At 45.1% G+C, this 20951-nt stretch overlaps 1 protein-coding gene across 2 annotated transcripts in view; it reads left to right on the top strand.

Moving 5' to 3' along the window:
- Positions 1-20951, top strand: part of LOC143960515 (solute carrier family 23 member 1-like) — a 113192-nt gene that overhangs the window by 20774 nt on the left and 71467 nt on the right. Inside the window, exon 1 of one of the 2 annotated variants that reach the window (XM_077469194.1) lies at positions 10512-10688. The exons of the other annotated variant lie outside the window; for it this stretch is intronic. Coding sequence (XP_077325320.1) covers positions 10647-10688 — 42 coding nt within the window. The 5' untranslated portion in view covers positions 10512-10646. Of the gene's footprint in view, positions 1-10511; positions 10689-20951 lie in introns of those variants that run through there. 2 annotated transcript variants of the gene reach the window in all.

Below are 20951 nucleotides of genomic sequence, written 5' to 3'. Positions count from 1 at the left end.
ATGGTTTATTTTTGACGGTGTCACACTATGTGTGGCCTCTTTTCCCATATGAATATAGCAAAACCCACGTAGGAGCTGCTAAATTAGGATTCCCCACTGCTACACGTCCAGGCACACAGCATTTCTTTCATTGATTCCAACACAGAAAACAGTCCTTTGGCTTTTTTTTATTTTATGTTTTATTAGATGTTGATAACTTGGTTGGGGTAGGGAATTATGGGATGCCCAACTTGAAAAATGTGCAGAACCAGGCTGGCTTAATGAGTGGGCACACCTGGGCACTGCCCAGGGGCCCCAGCTGCATGAGGGGCCCCGGCACTTTCCCCAAAGCAGTTGGTCTTTGAGCCCACACTGCCCCAAAATTGGGGGGCCCCATGATGGCACAGAGTGATGGATACACAGGGGAGTCAGGCTGGCAGCGGTATGCCGTGCTGTGCAGAACGATACCCATTTCACAGCCAGCAGGGAGGGGCAGGACTGGAGTACCAGTAATGTTCTGACCCCGCCCCATGCAGCTTGAATGCTTGGGACTCGAAGGCTGAGGGGCAGGAGCTAGAGTGGGAGCTGCTGAGTCGGCAGCACTGAGAGCCAACCTGCGGAAGTAGAATTGTGGATGGTGTCATGGTGAGCCCAGCTGCCCAGCACTATTTGCACCGAAGGGCTTGGAATGCCCGGAGAGATGATCCCTCCTCCGCCCCTCCTTCTGCCTGCTTGATTGGTATAGGCAAGTCCAGTGCTGGAGATGCGCACATAGCCAAAAGATTACATGCACCGTATCTTCACTGGAAAAGGGGTACTACATGGATGCAATAATGGTGCTGGGGGATATCAAGAGTATATGAGGGGAAACCAATGCTAAGGGGGATCTGGGGTATATAGGGGGTAGCAATGCTTGGGGTGGCTTTAGTGCTAGAGGTATCAGGGATGTAGAGAGCTCACTGTGTAGGGGGTATCAGGGATGTAATAGGGTCACAATACAAGGGTTATCTTATGGTACATGGTAACAGTGCGGGGGGGATATCTAGGGTGTAGAGGGGTCAGAGTGCTTGGGGGGATATCTGGGATGTAGAGGGAGTCCGAGTTCTGGGAGGATATCTGGGATGTAGAGGGGTCAGAGTGCTGGGGGGATATCTGGGGCGTAGAGGGGGTCAGAGTGCTGGGGGGATATCTGGGGCGTAGAGGGGTCAGAGTGCTGGGGGGATATCTGGGGCGTAGAGGGGGTCAGAGTGCTGGGGGGATATCTGGGGCGTAGAGGGGGTCAGAGTGCTGGGGGATATCTGGGGCGTAGAGGGGTCAGAGTGCTGGGGGGATATCTAGGGTGTAGAGGGGCCATAGTGCTGGGGTGGCATCAATCTAGCCGATATATTATATGCACAGGACAGCTTTGTTACTTTATGTAGTATTTTCCCACTGTTTCTTTGCTGTACACAATGATTGTTCATGTAGTTAATGCGGAGCTCCAACTAAAAGGGGAAGCTCCGCTTTATCTGCCTCCTACCTACTTGATGTCTGTTTACCTGCACTGTCTCCATTGTAGGGGCCCCAGAGCATTACTTTGCCCAGGGGCCCATGATGCTATTAAGACGGCCCTGTCCAGAACTATGAGAAAAGGGGACAACTTCCACCCTACTTACACAAAGTCCTCTTCTTCCTTCCTCCTGCACAAACTTGGTTCACATGTACAGCTCCTGCTGATTACTCTAGGGGAACTTACAGTCTTTAGTGTTAATTCAGCAACTGCCCATTACAGGCTGGAAGCACCTGTCCCTTTGTGGATTAAATATTGCAATGTGGGGTGAACAGCATCTCCCTTTGCCTTCCTGTAGATCCTGAGCCCAGTTATACTACAGCAGAAGATACCAGCCCACCTGGCTTCTTGCTTCTCCAGTCCTTCCCGACTGGCACACTTCCATGGAGATTCCCTTAGGGCAATGATAAAGACTTAAAGCGGAGCTCCACCCAAAAGGGGAAGCTCTGCTAGTTTGCTCCCCCCTCCCCCTGCCATCCGCTGCCACATTTAGCACCTTTCAGGGGGGAAGGTACCAGTTTGACAGGTACCTGTCCCCACTTCCAATTAATCTCGCCGCGGCAAGGTCCCCCGGAAGTCTCCCCCCCTTCACTCGCGGCCAGGCGATTCACAAAGCGCAAGGCGCGCTTCGCGCATGTGCAGTAGGGAGATGCCTGTGGAGCTGCAAGGTTTTACTGCTGGTTTTCCTTACAAGGAATGGCGGCGGTAGCACTCGAGAGCCAATCTAAAAATCGGCTGGGTGCTGACTTTGCGAGATGCCTGGACAGGTAAGTGTCCTAATTTTAAAAGTCAGCAGCTACAGTATTTTGTAGCTGCTAACTTTACATTTTTTGGCTGGGGGAGGGGTGGGGCTGAAGCTCCACTTTAAGCACATGGCTGTCTTCAGAGGGCACTGCTACAGCTGACAGTCTCTCCCTCTTGTGTTGTCCATGCACTGTGCTGATATTACTCACTGTCTCTGCTTGCTCACTCCTGCTGCCTCTACTGGCATTAATCCAGTGGAATCCTTCCAGGCCAGCTATCCCAAGCTCCAGCGCGAGGTAAAACCCCTTTCCGGCAGGGTTACCTCAAGGGCCACCGACAGCCTCTCCTCAGCACTGCTTCTCTATCTTCCCCCTGATTCCCCTTCCGGCATGGCCCATGTCTATCTATGGAATTTTCTCAGTCCCCCTGCCAGCCCACTTCTGGGGATTGGCTGAGGTCCTATAAATATTTATAGTAGCCCCACCTAGCCTCCACCCACTAGCGCTAGAACATTCTCCAATGTCCTAGAAACAGGGGGAGGCACCAGAGATTTGCCAGGATGAGTGAACTCTATTAAAACTCGCCCAATTAAGACTCACGGCTTTAACCACTTCAGCCCTGGAAGAATTTACCCCCCTTCCTGACCAGAGCACTTTTTGCGATACTCGCTTTAACTGACAACTGCGCAATTTGCTATAATAAATAAATTAAAAAAAAACATTTCTTTCTCAGTTTAGGCCGATATGTATTCTTCTACATATTTTTGGTAAAAAAAATAAAATAAATTGCAATAAGCGTATATTGATTGGTTTGCACAAAAGTTATAGCGTCTACAAAATAGGGGATAGATTTATAGCATTTTTAGTAATTTTTTTTTTTTTATTAGTAATGGCGGCAATCTCCAATTTTAATTTTTTTAATCGTGACTGTGAAATTATGGCGGACGCATCAGACCCTTTTGACACCATTTTGGGACCATTGTCATTTATACAGCGGTCTGTGCTATAAAAATGCACTGATTAAAAAAATTAAAAAAATTATTGATGATTAAAAAAACCAACAAAATGGGTTTACATACAAAAAAAAAAAAAACAACAATTTACATGAACAGTATGACAATAAGATAATACTCTCCGGTGAATGATAATCCCCGGTATCTGATGCGTTTCTGGTTAAACACCTTCAGGGGTATAGGATAGGAGTAAGTATAGTCGCGATGTGTTTTTAACTATAAAAGATAAAAAGGACATGTCATAATGGTAGAGAGTAGACAGCAATATCAATATTAGCCATCACATAACAATCCAAAACATCCAAAGAGGTATACATACATGCAAAATAATTCCAATAAGGAAAAAAATAGATGAAGCAACTGTGCAGGAGGGGGGCACAAGCGGGCGCCAAAACTAGAGGTAATAGAACAAAGTACATTCCAAATTGGGTATCCACCTACTAGGTAGTAGAGACTTAATTCTGGCAGCTTTGTGGGGCTAACAATGAAAAAAAGAAAGCACAAAAGACCAAAAATAAAAAACAAATCTAAAGAACATATTATAAAGGGGCAGACAGTGCCTATGGCATAACGTCCATGGCCCTAAGGGAGCATTTACCGTGAAGTGATGGTATATATAATATAGAAATGCAAAGCTATCCATGAGCTTATGAATGACATTGCATAGATATATGTATTTAGTTACCGGTGTCCGATCTTTTTTGTGATTACTGTGTAAATGACACTGGCAGGGAATGTGTTAAACTCTAGTAGGCAATGAAGGGGTTAAGTGTGTCCTAGGGAGGTGTTCTAACTGTGGGGGGGGGGGGTGGACTTCCACTGACATGGCAGCGATCATTGCTCCCGATCACAGGGAGCAGTAGATCCCTGTCATGTCACTAGGCAGAACGGGAAAATACCTTGTTTACAAAGGCATCTCCCAGTTCGTCTGCTCCATGACACGAGGGTGAGCCCCGGCGGACCCGCGGGCACGGTCACGGAGTACATGGCACACGTGCGCCCATAATGCCGCGATTTAATGGAGACGTACCTGTACGCCCATTTGCCCAGCGGTGCCATTGTGCCGACGTACATTGTCGTGAAAAACGAACTAACTCTAAACCTAATGTATCTAACCCTGTAAAGGAAAAATTGCTGTACTTTCCTATTCTGCAGCCGATCAACTCTGGTTTTCCAGTGGCGGATGCTGTGTGCAGGAGAGGATCAAAAACAACTGGGAAGTGACGTCACCCATAGACTTATTAGGGGGCTTCCATTGTCGGCTGCCTCTCTTACACCTGCCACCACGCTGACAGCTTAAGCTGTGACCGGATCGTCTGCAGAATAGATAAGTACAGTGATTTTATCTTTACAGGGTTAGCCCTTGTACACACAGTCGGACATTCTGACAACCAAATCCGTCGGATTTTGTCCGCAACTGTTGCATAAAATCCGATCGTACTTAACGTGATGACGGTATTTCATTAGGACGGGACTACGTTCAGGCTAGTAGCCAATAGCTTTGGTCTAGGAATTCGATCTGAGCATGCGTGGCACTTTGTCCGATCGGAATTCTCTACACATGATCGGACAAAGTCCGATCGGATCATGTTGTGGGAAAATGTTATAGCCCAGCTGGAAAACTTGGTCTGTCGATGGAGCCCACACACTGTCGGATTATCCGACAACACGGTCCTATCGGACATTGTCCATCGGAATGTCCAACCGTGTGTACAAGGGCTTAGATAGATTTGGTTCTGCCAGAACTTTCACTTTAAGTCAGAGTAAATTTTCCTATATTGCCACTAGTAGTAGCACACACTAGAGGGTGCTACATATCCATTTACTAATGAATAGGAATTGAACGCCTTGATAATTGAAGGTGGGTTGCAAGCCAGAGATGTGGATCAACATTTTATAGCTCTCAAGCACTGATGGCATTCTTGAAAAAGATTGGCATTTTTAATTGGTGAGTGTATGTCCACTTATACAGTGGAGGACAGCAAATGGTGATTGCACTGAGCTATTTTGAATTGGACACGTTTATTTTTTATCACTAACAAGTGAAGGAGAAAGATTGTTCAGTTGGTTGGATTTTGGACACTGAGGGAGATTTACTAAAACTGGTGCACACAGAAGCTGTGTGCATAGTAACCAATCAGCCTCCCAGGTTATAAGCTAGGTTCACACCCTATGTGTGTGGCTGTGGGCATCACCGAGATTCTCCTATTCACAGTGAAAATGTGCAGGGCTGCTATTCATTCTGAAGCATTTGTGTCTGCAGGAACTGCAGGGAAATCTCATGGTCAAAATGATCATGCGATTTCCCTACTATCAAAATATGGCTGCAGCTAGATGCCATAACCCCGGTATCATTTGGATTTGCTGCTTGGTCACTTTTAGAAGCGTCAGGAGAGTCATTCCCCCTCCCTCCCACAACTTTCCATTCCGATCCAGCACTGGGCACAAAGATGAGCAAAGGAAAGCTTGTCTCTGTTCATCTCTATGCCCTAGGACAGTGGTCATCAACCCTGTCCTCAGGGCCCACTAACAGGCCAGGTTTGCAAGATAAGTGAAATACATCACAGGTGATATAATTTGCTGCTCAGTGATTGCCGTATTCTAGTCTGCATCTCCCTAAGGTAATACATAAAACCTGGCCTGTTAGTGGGCCCTGAGGACAGGGTTGATGACCACTGCCCTAGGAGGACCAGAGCGATGTCATGATGTCACTTCCGGCTCCTTCCACATGTAAGCAAGGCCTTTTTTTTTTTTAAAGCAAAAGATCAAAAAATATTTATTTGATCTTTTGCTTTTAAGGGTAGAGAAGAGATTTGGCGTCTTTTAAACCCCAGATTTCTCCATAAAGGGGACCTATCATGCTGTATTGTTATCGCAAGGGATGTTTACATTCCTTGTGATAGCAATAAAAGTGATCAGAAAAAATAATAATATGTCAAACAGTGTAAAAAAAGTAATAAAAAAACATTTAAAACATCTCATATTTAAATAGTGTTCGCACCACACGTGTGAGGTATTGCAGCGAACGTCTGAGCGAGAGCGATAATTCTAGTTCCAGACCTCTTGTGTAACTTTAAAGCGGGGTTCCACCCTAAAGTGGAACCTCCGCTGATCGGAACCCTCCCCCCCTCCGGTGTCACAATTGGCACCTTTCAGGGGGTAGGGGGGTGGAGATACCTGTCAAAGACAGGTATTTACACCCACTTCCGGGCATAGACTCCCGTGGGAGTCTACGCCATTTCCTGTCCTGCCGCGCTGTCTGCTGGGACAAACACGGGTCTCAGAGACAGCGCGGACAATTCCTATTGCGCTGCGTGACTCGCGCATGCGCAGTAGGGAACTGGGAAGTGAAGCCGATTCGCTTCACTTCCTGATTCCCTCACCTAGAATGGTGGCGGCAGCAGCCGAGGGCCGAGCGATCGATCGGCCTCGGCATCGCTGGAACCCGGGACAGGTGAGTGTCCATTTATTAAAAGTCAGCAGCTGTAGTATTTATAGCTGCTGGCTTTTAGTATTTTTTTTGTAGGCGGAATCCCTCTTTAAACTGGTAACCTGTAGAAATTTTTAAAGTGTCGTCTATAGAGATTTTTAAGTACTATAATTTGGCGCCATTCCATGAGCGTGCGCAATTATAAAGTATCACATGTTTGGTATCTATTTACTCAGCATAACATCATCTTTCATATTATACACAAAAACTGGGTATAAATATATTTTTTTATTCTTTAACCTCTAGAGATCCGCGCTATAGCCAAATGACTGCTACAGCGCGGACCTGCTTTGCCGGGACAACGTCTATTGACGTCGTCCCGTGCACGAGCGGCCTGCGCGCCCCCTGAGGGGTGCGCGCGGCGCGCTCTGTGATCGGCGAGTCTATGAGACTCGCCTGATCACGGATCCGAGTAAGGGGTCGATCCCGAGCCCTTACCACGTGATCAGCTGTCAGCCAATGACAGCTGATCATGTGACAAAACAGAGCCGGCAATTGGAGAAAAAAAAAAAGCAGATCACCGGCGGCCGTGATCGGGACATCAGTCCCCAGATCACGGCCAGCTTATCAGTGCCCACCTGTCCCCTGCCAGTACCACCCAGATGCTAAAAAAGTGCCACCCAGCAGTGCCACCCATCAGTGTCCATAGTGCCATACATCAGTGCCATACATCAGTGCCCACAGTGCCCTACATCAGTGCCCACAGTGCCACCTATTAGTGCCCACAGTGCCACCTATCAGTGCCCACAGTGCCACCTATCAGTGCCCACAATCTGCCTCAACAAAAGTGCTGCACCTCAGTGCCACATATCCGTGCCCATCAGTGTCATCTACCAGTGCCCATCAGTGCCCAGCAGTGCCACCTATCAGAGTCACCTATCAGTGCCCATCAGTCCCATCTATCAGTGGTACCCATCAGTGCCCTTTAGTGCCACCCATCCGTGCCACCTATCAGTGCCATCTTATCTGTGCCCATCTTTGCCCATCAGTGCCGCCTTATCTGTGCCCATCAGTACTGCCTTATTTGTGCCACCTTATCTGTGCCTATCAGTGCCCACCAGTGCCGCCTATCAGTGCCCACAAGTTCTGCCTATCAGTGCCCACCAGTGCCGCCTCATCAGCGCATTTCAATGAAGGAGAAAAATGACCTGTTTGCAAAATTTTATAACAAACTATTAAACATGATTTTTTTATTTTTTTTGCATCTTTTTTTGTTTGTTTAGCAAAAAATAAAACTCCCAGCTATAATTAAATACCACCAAAAGAAAGCTCTATTTGTGGGAAGAAAATGATAAAAATTTCATTTGGGTACAGTATTGTATGGCCGCGCAATTGTCATTCAAAGTGCATCAGCGCTGAAAGCTGAAAATTGGTCTGGGCAGGAGGGGGGTTTAAGTGCCCAGTATGCAAGTGGTTAAAGTTAATTTTTCCCAAATTGCATTTGAAGACTGCTGCGTAGAAAACGTGTGACATAAAAAAAACTGCAACGACCGCCATTTTTTTCTCTAATGTGTCTGCTTAAAAATATAATATATAATGTTTGGCGGTTCCAAGTAATTTTCTAGCAAAATAAAAATGATTGTTACTTGTAAATGTCAGAAAAAGGCCTGGTCAACAAAACGTAGGAACCAAAAAGGGTCGGCTCTGTTGCGCCCATGCGTTCTTTTTCTGGGGACACTTTTCCACGTTTCTCAGTGGTGTGTTTCCTCAGTACTGTACAATGCAGTGACACTGCTCAATGCCCATGGCTTGGTGTTATGTGGATGATTTGGCACCTTGTGAAACATGCAACCGGGCAACCAAATTCTCTGTATGTCAAACATAAGGCACTCCCAGGAAAATCAAATTCCAACATTCACTGATTCAGTTTACATGACAATTATTTATAAGCCTCATTTCTATGATGTGTGGGTTATTTTTTCCTCTGCAGTTGTACAAACAATGATCAAATATACTGCACAGCCTAGCCCAGGGGTAGGCAACCTTTTCGGCACAGCGTGCCGAAAAATCAAAGAAAATCGAGCGTTCCAATTTAATTACAAAAAAGTAAGTAAATGCTGTAAACTACTTGTAGCGGTACCTCTGTGAGAGCTGCAGATTGACTCTATACCCCACTGGCTACCCCCACTCTGCCGATCCTCTGACACCTTGGGTTCAATTCTGCAATGTGATGTCAGCAATGAGAAACTCACATAATATCACTGAACCATTTATAAAAGTTTACTAAAATAAGTAATTGAACACAATGAAGGGCCCAAAGTCCAGCAGTATGATGCCTGTGAAGAAGTAGATTCACCTCCGTGGAACTACAAGTCTCAACAGCAGTCTGAAGAAAATAACTCACTCAGCAATACTGTACTTTGTACTGGAATGGGCAGGTGCCCTCTCACCACTATAGACTCCAATAGCTGGGAGGCTCAGTCCATAATCCCCTCCTGGTGTCTCCGTCTGGTGAAGATGGTGCTGTCGCGCCGTGCTGCAACTCCGAATGGGCTGAAGTGCAGGGCTTACAGTTGCTCTGAAGTGCAGGCCGGTCCGCTTGCTAGGATAGCAAGGCTGTACTCCGAGATCCCTCAGAAGTGGGCGATCCGGCTCTCCACTGTATAGCCGGCAGTCTCTCACTCCTGGTCTCACACAGATCTCCTGTTGGCAGGTGTTGAATGGCGTCCAGAGAGGCTAAAACTAGGCTGTGCAGGTCCTTTTATTTCTCCTCCCAGCAGGCAGTGATGTGCACTTTGCATTGTCTATCTTGTAGTTCAGCGCTGATCCAGCTAACAGAGTCACTACCTCCTTCAAACTAGATCTCCCACAATACTTTGCTGCATTCCTTCTCAAGGGATAATGAAACATCTTATCACAGTCCAGCAGCCACTAGAGGGAGCCAAACTCATTTGAAATAACAAGGAACAAACTGTTCAACTAGAATAACTATAGTAGCAAACCATTGGCTACATACTTTAGTAGTGAGAAATTAACATCCTGTACGCTCACACCTCAGATTAGCCCCAATTCATGCACCGCATACTAGCTCATTATGAAATACTTACCTTAGAATGAGGCCCCGACATCTGGCCCGATCCACGCCGAGGGAGCTGACACGTTCCCTCTGCGTTTCTTCCGGGTATTGCGTCTCTGGCGCTGCGAGTGGCTTGAGCCACGATATCATCACTCCCGCGCATGCGTGTGGGAGATTTCTTACCGGCAGGGTCCGGCGTCTGCCGGGCTTCCAGCCGAGAATCCCCTGTGTGCATGCGCTGCTGCAGCTGCTGATGCGTGGGGCCACGGCCACACAGGAGGTAGTGGAAAATTAAAAATCCTAAAATACAGTAAGTGATCCACCAAAAAAAAAAAAGCCAATTCGTTACAAGTGTACAGTTTAGTGCTGGATGGTAAGGAGTACAAAATGTAACTGGTGGAACTCTGCTTTAAATGGTCCAACATTACATAGTTGTTGGTAGATCTAAAGGAGATTGCACAATCAGATTGTATAGTGCATGGTCATCTTAACAGATATTGGGAGTGGATCAGGCATTGTACAGAAAAAATAAATCCCTATTAGCAAAAGGAAATGTTTTCTGTTTTAACAGGAGAGTCTCTGCAGATTTTTTCTGTAACAGGTAAAAGATCCGGACAATAAAGGGATGTCCCTGCAATGCATGGAGCGTAATATCTCCCAGAGCTTCCTCATCCCTAACCTTTACAAATAGTTTCCTTGTTCTATTACTTATTGACTGGTGTTGGGTAATAGAAGGCACACAGAGCCGATACCTGATCTGAGCACAGAAGGAATTAATCTTTGGTTGGGTTCACCTGTCATTGGGGCAAATAATCAGCAGTTCACCAGAATAGACACCAATATCACCTGCAGAGAGATGGAGAAAGACATTGATGGCCTGGACAACCCCACGTTTGAGGTTAGAATTTATTTTCTTCTTATAGATCTCTGAGATTTTTGGAGACTGTGGAAGTGTTTTCTGTTGCATTTTTCTGGTTTGGGAATAGCATTCATAAGGTTATTGTTTGTTTTTATTAGGTTATTAAAATAAAATAGACAAAGTAAGCAGGGGAGCCCTACGAGTAGGATCACATAGAATAGTACAAAATCACTTAAAGGGTACAGTAACAATAATACATACACTAGTATAGGAATCTATATAAACAAAGTGCAGCACTAAAAATGTGTAAATACTTACAAATAAGATGCAAATGCTGTACAATAAAGTGCATATATCAATAAAGAAATAATCAAACTAAAAAATTCCATAGAAAAAAAAAAAAAGTCCCATAGAAAAGTCCATAAAGCCATATGGACCCACCCACCACACATGAACAATTGAAGGCTTTCCAGAGAACCAGCGACTGCCCTTACTCAGGGGGCCCTTGCTCAATTGGATCTCAGATCCACTCACTGGGAGCCCAGATGCCCTCTCTGACACCATCTGCGGCTTTTAGGAAGGGCATCTGGGCTCCCAGTGAATGGATCTGAGATCTGGCCTGAAATAGTTAAAAAAAAAAAAAAATGTAGCTGTATATTTCTTGTTGCTACTGTAACCTACTACCAAAGAACAACCTACAATAAATTCTCCTGCTCCTAACGATCACAACGACACACATGTGTATGTCATTTTTTGTTTGTACCCGTAGTACAGTGCACATTTTTATTTATTTTTTTACCCTAGGTAAAACACTAAGACACTAACACTAACTGATACTAATTTAAAAAAGAAAACTGTCCATTAAATACTGACTCTGACCCAAACACTACCCTGGCACGGACCTAGATCAAACCTTGATCGAGGTATTTTTTGAAAAATAAAAAATATTTTTTAACAACTTCAGCCCTGGAAGGATTTACCCCCTTAATCACCAGGCCATTTTTTGCGATACGGCACTGCGTTATTTAACTGACCATTGCACGTTCTTGCGATGTTGTACCCATGCAAAAATTTACCTTCCCCCCCCACAAATAGAGCTTTCTTTTGGTAGTATTTGATCACCACTGCAGTTTTTATTTTTTGCACTATAAACAGAAAAAGAGCAACAATTTTGGGGAAAGAAAAATGAAAAAAAAAAAGTATTTTTTTACTTTTAGCTATAAAACATATCCAATAAAAAAAATGTAAAAAGTCAAAATTTTCTTCTTCAATTAAAGCAAAGGTTCACACAAAAATGGAACCTCTGGAACCCTCACCCCCCGCCGGTGTCACATTTGGCACCTTTCAGGGGGGAGGGGGGTGCAGATACCTGTCTAAGATAGGTATTTGCATCCACTTGCAGGCATAGACTCCCATGGGAGTCATGTCCCTTCCCGTCCCACCACACTGTCTACTGGGGGACACACGGGTCCCAGAGAGAGCAGGGACCATTCGGAATGCGCAGCGCAACTTGCACATGCACAGTAGGGAATTGGGAAGTGAAGCCGCAATCCTGATTCCCTTACTGAAGATGGTGGTGGCAGCATCTGAGGACCGAGGGACGGTTCGGTCTCGGGTGTTGACATCGCGGGTGCCCTGGACAGGTAAGTGTCCTTATTTTAAAAGTCAGCAGCTGCAGTATTTGCGGGGCTTCCTCTTTAAGGCCAGTATGTATCCTGTTACACAATTTACATAATGTTACATCATTTTGGTATAAAAAAATCCCAATTAGCATATATTGATTGGTTTGCACAAACGTTAAGCACCTACAAACTATGGGATAGATTTAGGGACTTTTTTTTATCTATTTATTTATTACTAGTAATGGCGGCGATCAACGATTTTTAGCGAGTGCAACATTGCATCAGGCAAATTGGACAGGAAGTGACACTTTTTGGGGACCAGTGACACCAATACAGGGATCAGTGCTAAAATAATACACTGATCCCTGTATAAATGACACTGGCAGGGAAGGGACTAACATCAGGGGCAATCAAAGGGTTAAATGTGTTCCCTATGTGTGCTTTCTGTGTGGGGGGATGCCGACACTAGACGAAGAGAGATTGGTGTTCTGTGATTCCTACTAATCAGGATCTTTCTCCCTCCTGTGACAAAACGACGGTCTGCCTTGTTTACATAGGCAGACTGCCGTTCTGTCATTCCCCTGAACGATTATGGGTGACCGGCGGCCATCACGGCCACCAGACCCGCTGATTGGCTTCCGCTGTGTCCAATCACAGAGGGAGCAGGTCGCTAGAGGCACCTGTGTGCACCCCAGACCACGAAGCTGGAACAACGCACAGGTACGTTGTTTCATGCAGTCGAGCTGCCCTGCTGCAGCGAAGGTGCAGTGGGCAGTCCAGAACAGTTTATTATTTATACAATATTATTTTTAATTTTTTTTCTACACACAATACACAAAATACAATGTATGTTTCTCGTCCATTCACAGAGACAGAAAACACGGGTGCAAGCTTCACAGTGACTGACCACTGTGATAGCCAATCAGTGATCAAGTGACCCGGAATCTCAATTTCTGGGTCCCAGTTGTTAGCACGGGGCCCGGGGCTCACGGTGAGACCCCAGACACTGTGCTGGGAGCACATTGTATGCCGCGCTTCCAGCACATAGGGAGGAATGCAAATTTTTTTACCCTATGGAAAAAGCGCAGTCCAGTGTGGTCCCATATTTGTGTGACGTCGGTGCCAAGGAGTTAAGAAAAACAAATATCAGGAAAATTAATTCTTAAAGTGGAAGAAAAGCCTAACTATATCTATCTATCTAAAATTTTTACCTTCCCCTCTTTCTGCTACTTATCCAGCAGCTTTAGCGAGTGCTAAACTATAACTCTGTTGTCTCCCATAGCCTAGCTCCTCTCCCCTGCAGCAGCTGCTCACTGGCCCACAGGAGCCAATGTCCAGTAGTTTATTCTATTCTAGAACAGGCATAGAGGTCAGGAAGGGTTTCCAGTGATTGATGAGGGCCCATTCACACTGGCATCCGCTGGACAGAATCTTCCTCCATGTACCCTGTGTGTAAACCAGCTTCCCAAGACTTGTACTCTGTACAATTAATGGTTGGTGCCATCATTGTTCTCTTATAACTGCTAGTCTGATCAGCTACATGCGATTAGGGGCTCTGCCATAGCTCCCAACTGTCCCTGATTTCGAGGGACTGTACCTGATTTGGAGCAATGTCCCTCTGTCCCTCATTTTGGTCTGATCTATATAGTTGTAGATAAAAAGTGCATTTTATATAAATCAAAAAGAGTTTTTTTTTGTACAATTCTCCTTTAAGGGTGGCATGGCAAGGAGTGTGTCCAATGACTGCATACTTTTGCTGATAGGTGTCCCTCATTCCCATCTCGAAAAATTGGGAGGTATGGGCTCTGCCCGTCCCTGAACACAGAAAGTTTGTGTCGAGATGGTAGTTCTGGCTGCAGACAAACTGGACACAGCTTCAGTTTGTATGTGGCCACAGCAGGGATTGCTGCTGCATCTTAATGAGCCCTACCACCTCTAGCTGCCGATCTTAATGAGCCCTGCCACCTCTAGCTGCCCATCTTAATGAGCCCTGCCACCTCTAGCTGCCCATCTGGATGAGCCCTGCCACCTCTAGCTGCCCATCTGGATGAGCCCTGCCACCTCTAGCTGCCCATCTGGATGAGCCCTGCCACCTCTAGCTGCCCATCTGGATGAGCCCTGCCACCTCTAGCTGCCCATCTGGATGAGCCCTGCCACCTCTAGCTGCCCATCTGAGTGAGCCCTGCCACCTCTAGCTGCCCATCTGAGTGAGCCCTGCCCATTCTAAATACCCATCTCAGTGAGCCCTGCCCATTCTAGATGCCCATCTCTAGCTGTCTATCTGAATGAGCCCTGCCACTGATAGCTACCCATCTGAATGAACCCTGACACCTCTAGCTGCCCAGCTGAATGAGCCCTAAAGAAGGCAATGTCAGTAATATATGCAAATGTTTCAGTTTAATATTAAATTAATTTAAATGAGACTTAACTAATCCAATATATTGGTATTAAAGTATTAGTTCACCTTTTGTAACATGTTATACCCATATTCAGGGTGTACCCTGCCTGTGCGCGGAATGCTCTGTGATCACGGAGTCTGAGACTTGGCTGATCACAGATCCCGGCCCCTTACCACGTGATCAGCTGTCAGCCAATGACAGTTGTTCACGTGATGTAAACAGAAGATCGGTAATTCTAAGCTCTAGTGAGCAGGGCCCTCTGATTCTCCCTGTCTTGAATTGTATTGTAACGTCTGCCCTAATGTTGTAACGCGCTGCGTAAACTGTCGGCGCTATATAAATCCTGTATAATAATAATAATTGTTTTTTTCCCCTCCTGCTGTCAGCATGAAGGTAAAAACAAACAACAACAAAAAAAATTAAAAATCACCGGCTTCTGTCAGAGGGACATTGGGACAGCTGCAGCTGTCTCATCTGTGCCCACCAGTGCTACCTGCCAGTGCCACCTACCTTTGGCCAACAGTGCCACCTATCAATGCACATCAGTGCAGCCCATCAGTGCCCATAAGCAGACATCAATGAAGGAGAAAAAATTCAAAACATTTTTAACAAACTATTAAACTTTTTTTTCCTTTTTTTTGGTCTTTTTTTTTTTTTTTTTTTAGCAAAAAAATAAAAAACCCAGCAGTGATTAAATACCACCAAAAGAAAGCTCTATTTGTGTGAAAAAAATTATAAAAATTTAATTGGGTACAGTGTAATATGACCACGCAATTGTCATTCAAAGAGTGAGAGCGCTGAAAGCTGAAAATTGGTCTGGGCAGGAAGGGGGCTTAGGTGCCCAGTAAGCAAGAGGTTAATGACCAGGCCATTTTTTTACGATACAGCACTGCGTTGATTTAACTGACAGTTGTGCAGTTGTGCGACGCTGTACCCAAACAAAATTGATATTTATTTTTTTCCCCACAAATAGAGCTTTCTTTTGGTGATATTTGATCACCTCTGCGTTTTTTTTTTTTTTTTGGGGGGGGGGGGGTTTCGCGCGAACAACAATTTTAGGGGGAAAAAAAAAAAACACTATATTTTTTACTTTCTGCTATAAAAATCTGATATCTTCATCACTTTAGGCCAATGTGTATTCTGCTACATATTTTTGTTAAATTCCAATAAGTGTATATTGATTGGTTTGCACAGAAGTTACAGTCTACAAACCATGGGATATTTTTATGGCATTTTTATTTTTACTAGTAATGGCGGTGATCAGCGATTCTTAAGTGGGACTGCAACAATGCAGTGGACAAATTGAACACTAAGTGCCACTTTTTGGGGACCAGTTGCACCAATACAGTGATCAGTGCTAAAAAAATAAAAAATATATCACTGTATAAATGACACTGGCAGGGAAGGGGTTAACATCAGGGGATCTGTGTTCCTGATTAGGAGGAACACAAGATCTCTCTCTTCCTCTCTGATAGACTGCCGTTCTGCCTCTCCAGTGGACCATCAATGGATCCTGGTGGCCGCCGGACCTGCTGATTGACTCCCGCTGTGTCCAATCACTAGCATGCGCCCCAGACCCTGAGGAGGAAACAACGTAGAGGTACGCTGTTTCGCAGAGTCGGGCCGCCCTGCCGCAGTAAATGTACAGTGGGTGGTCCAGAAGCATTTAAGAGGACCATAGATGGAGTGAAAAGTGGCCAGTTCAGCAAGGACTGGACAAATTTTAATAAATTTATGGCTGTTCCTGCTCAAGAGAAATAGATCCAGGGATCAGCTTTTCTAAAACAAGAATGTTGAAAATTTTTAATTCGATCAGCGCATGCAGACAGTTGCCCTCTGTGCTGATTGGTGTATTCTGACTACGAAGGCGTCCCGCTGTTCTAATACGATAACAGAGTGGGGGAGGATTCCTCTATCCATCTCAACTGTGTAGATGGAAGAACCCATTCATAATTTTATATATATATATTTTTTTGCTACTATATTGTTATAATTCATATTACTGGACAGCAAATCTCTATAAAAAGCAGTAGAATGCAAATGCTTCTTACCAGGCTTGGTTGGAATATTCAAAACCCCTTCAATAGGGGTCCTATACCAGAAGTCCTAAGTATAATCGTTTTACTTCCCCATTAGGAAGCCTGTTGTTACCAGTGGCAGTCTGCCAACATGATAATATACTGTATGTGATTGACTAACAGTTTTTATAATTTATTTAAATTTTTTTTAATGAAAACAGTTCATATTCGTTCATATGTGTTTGTGGCGGGGCGCCAGACTAATGGGTGTCCATTAGGTCAGTAAACTTTTAAAAAGCATGTGATTTGAGGCTGAGCTCTAATTGGTTTTTGCGGATTGTCCTCCCACTTTTGATTTTGGCGAATCATCAATGTTTTTGTGTTTTTGGTCTCATGTGATTGGCATGTTCTCATTGAGTCTCATTCCCGGGGAGGTGTCTCGATATGAAGGAAGGTTCAGTCTTGTCTTTTGCAGCAGTGCCCCTTCAACGGGGGCGTTTGGATGGGGAGGATGGGGGAGCTTAGACCGGATCGACCCAGCTTTCAGAATCGGCAGTGGTCGGGTGGTCACATGAGTGATTTTCTTGATTGCTTGGCTCATACTGATAGCACTTAGTTTTGCCACCTGTCCAGGATTCACCCGAACAGTTTGGTTTTGGAATCATGTGTCCGGGTTTCAAACAGCCTGAAACCTGGACACATTATTCAGACCGGACTATGGCTTCCAGCAGGGTTGCTAGCTGCAGTTGTCTAAGCCGAGAGTGTCTGTTTATACTCTTTCACACTGCCCAAAGCCAGCACTAACAATTCGACACACACACACACACACACACACACACACACATACACACAGAGAGAGGGCTCGATCTGCTCCTCTCCGTACCGCCCTTACCCTCTGTCTGCCCACACTATAATACCCGGCACTGTGCTTCAGAAAAGGAAAGTGGGGGCCAGAAATTTGAAGTGATGCCCAGTCCTGCCTCCTAGCCTTTACGTCCCGCCATTGGCCCGGTGTTGTGTCTATCACAAGACCCGGGACGGGTGCATGACTGCGAGCAGAGCCGAGCAGCCGAGTACACAGTGCACTCAGCTGGGCTCGGCCTATGTCGGCGGCGAGAGGAGACAAATATCTCGGCTGCGGCAAATTCAAAACCCAAACATGCTGCAATTTTGAGCAAGGATGCAGGCAGACACTGGGGAAGGCTACAGATGCACATTGCAAGGCTGCAGAGGGGCACACTGGGGAAGGCTGCATACGGTGTGTATTTTGAAGCACGTGATTATAGCCAGAGGCTCTAATAGGCTTCAAAATAGGGTGGGCTTTGGGGGGGAAAGCACTGTGTCCTAATCCTTCCCTGTTGTGTGGCATAGCAAATGAATTTTCGCTATTTTCATGCCAACGTTCCTCCCTGCCAATCAGCAGGCAGGTCAGCCTTAGGTGATCCTATTGGAGACACGGCGGAGGAAGCCTGAGGAGCCGAGCAGACACAGGAGATGTAACCGCCGCTTCCCACCACACAAGCGGCTACATATACTGGCCACAAGTAGCTGCATTTGTAAAAATCACACTGTAGGGGAAGGTGGTCCACATGACCTGGCCCTAAATCTAAAAGCTACGGCCAGATTTGGTCATAAAGGTCCAATGGCACCTTGTCATTTACAAACAAGAAATGTTATCTGGCCAGTTATGTATTCCAAGCCTGTTTCTGAGTCTGTCTGCTGTGGTTGATGCCCCATAGAAAGAATGATTGTTGTCTGAGGCAACAAACTCCCAACTGTCACTAACATGCATTCAGTGTGTGTTATTGTAAAAACAAGGAGGGTTATTCTGGAGAGTGGTTGAAGCGTCACAGCTTGTCTGCCTAAAAATTAACAATTCTTTCATTATCATGAAGAGAGACAATCTTCTGTAAGTGACAGACTGCTGCTAAAGGGTGACCTCAACAGATATGGCTAGAGTCTCTGTAACGTGTAAAGTCCACATAACCTTGATGTTTTGTATTAGATAAAGCTTTACAAAATACCTCAGATGCTATTACTGACAAACTAACACTGGAGATTCGTGAGGTAGGTAGATGCACAACTATACTAGAGTAGATGAGTTTGACATCTCTACCACTGCTTATACAGAGGAAGTAGAATCCCTTAAAGTGGAAGTAAACCCTTCTATCGTTTTCAGTCAAGGAAGCTGCCATCTTGGCCTATAATGATTCTTCAACTTCCATAATGCTGCACATGTGATCAGTTATGAAACCAGCTATTGGATGGTTTGAAAGTTTGGTTGAGAGCACAACCAATGTGAAAGTTAGCATTTCCGGCATGCCGGGAATGTAAGTGTTTTTTGAAACTGGGTTTACTCCAGCTTTAAAGAGGATTGTTCTACACTCCAAACTCAGCTGGAAGATCGAATCTACACATCCGTGGCATTCCTGAGGAAATAGATGACCTACAATCAACTATTACACCTGCCGCACTCCTGAATAGTAAACCACATGCCTTGTCAAACCATCAATTTAACCACCTTCAGACCGGACCATTTTGCTGGTAAATGACCAGAGGTCTTTTTACAATTTGGCACTGCGCTGCTTTAACTGGTAATTGCGCGGTCATGCAATGTTGTACCCAAACAAAATTTGCGTCCTTTTCTTCCCACAAATAGAGCTTTCTTTTGATGGTATTTGATTGCCTCTGCGATTTTTATTTTTTGCGATATAAACGTAAAAAGACCGCAAATTTAAAAAAAAAATGATATTTTCTACTTTTTGTTATTAGAAAAATCCAATAAACTCAATTTTAGTCATACATTTAGGCCAAAATGTATTCAGCCACATGTCTTTGGTAAAAAAAAAGTCAAAAATTGTATATTTATTGGTTTGCGCAAAAGTTGTCACATCTACAAACTAAGGTACGTTTTCTGGAATTTACGCAGCTTTTAGTTTACGACTGCCTATCTCATTTCTTGAGGTGCTAAAATGGCAGGGCAGTACAAAACCCCCCCAAATGACCCCATTTTGGAAAGTAGACACCCTAAGGAAATTGATAAGTGGCATGTTGAGCCCATTGAATATTTTATTTTTTTGCCTCAAGCGATTGAATAATGACAAAAAAAATTGTTTTATTTTTTTTTTCACAAAGTTGTCACTAAATGATATATTGCTCACACATGCTATGGGCATATGTGAAATGACACCCCAAAATAAATTCTGCTGCTTCTCCTGAGTACGGGGATACCACATATGTGGGACTTTTTGGGAGCCTAGCCGCGTACGGGGCCCCGAAACCCAAGAACCGCCTTCAGGTTTTCTAAGGGCGTAAATATTTGACTTCACTCCTCACTACCTATTACAGTTTTGAAGGCCATAAAATGCCAAGATGGCACAAAACCCCCACAAATGACCCCATTTTAGAAAGTAGACACCCCAAGCTATTTGCTGAGAGGCATGTTGAGTCCATGGAATATTTTATATTTTGCCACAAGTTGCGGGAAAATTACAAACTTTTTTTTTTTTTTTTTCCCCACAAAGTTGTCACTAAATGATATATTGCTCACGCATGCCATGGGCATATGTGAAATGACACCCCAAAATAAATTCTGCTGCTTCTCCTGAGTACGGGGATACCACATATGTGGGACTTTTTGGGAGCCTAGCCGCGTACGGGGCCCCGAAAACCAAGCACCGCCTTCAGGCTTTCTAAGGGCGTTACAGTTTTGAAGGCCATAAAATGCCAAGATGGCACAAACCCCCCCCCAAATGACCCCATTTTGGAAAGTAGACACCCCTAAATTTAGGGGTACACTAGTGAGACTAGGTAATAAATGGCGGGTGCCCTGAAACTATAAAAAAAAAAAAACTAACCAACCAGCGTCACCTGTAACAGTTATATGGTGATCACTGGTGAAAGGGTTAACTAGGGGGCAATCAGGGGGCTTTATGCGGTAGTATATGGGGGTCCCTGGCGCTATAAAAAGCTGCGGCGAACCTAAATACCTACCTGCCTAACTAGCGTCACCTGTGACACTAATACAGTGATCAGAAAAACGATCGCTTATTAGGCTGGGTTCACACTGGAGCGATGTGGGAACGCCACGAATGCGCGGCGGGTTCCCGCATCACATGCCTCCCAGCGGCAGTTCACACTGCCCTATGCGAACTGCTGGGAGTGTCAGTGAAATGTTAATGACACCCCCAGATCAGTTCGCATATCGCAGTGCGATCTGCAAACTCGGATCGCATGGTGTGAACACCCATGCGATCCGATTCT

The sequence above is a fragment of the Lithobates pipiens genome, unplaced genomic scaffold (assembly GCF_037356315.1).
Source record: "Lithobates pipiens isolate NorthernLeopardFrog02 unplaced genomic scaffold, aLitPip1_a1.2 Scaffold_8, whole genome shotgun sequence".
NCBI lineage: Eukaryota > Metazoa > Chordata > Amphibia > Anura > Ranidae > Lithobates > Lithobates pipiens.
Note: the sequence above shows the minus strand (reverse complement) of the source record. Positions and strands in the feature narration are given on the sequence as shown.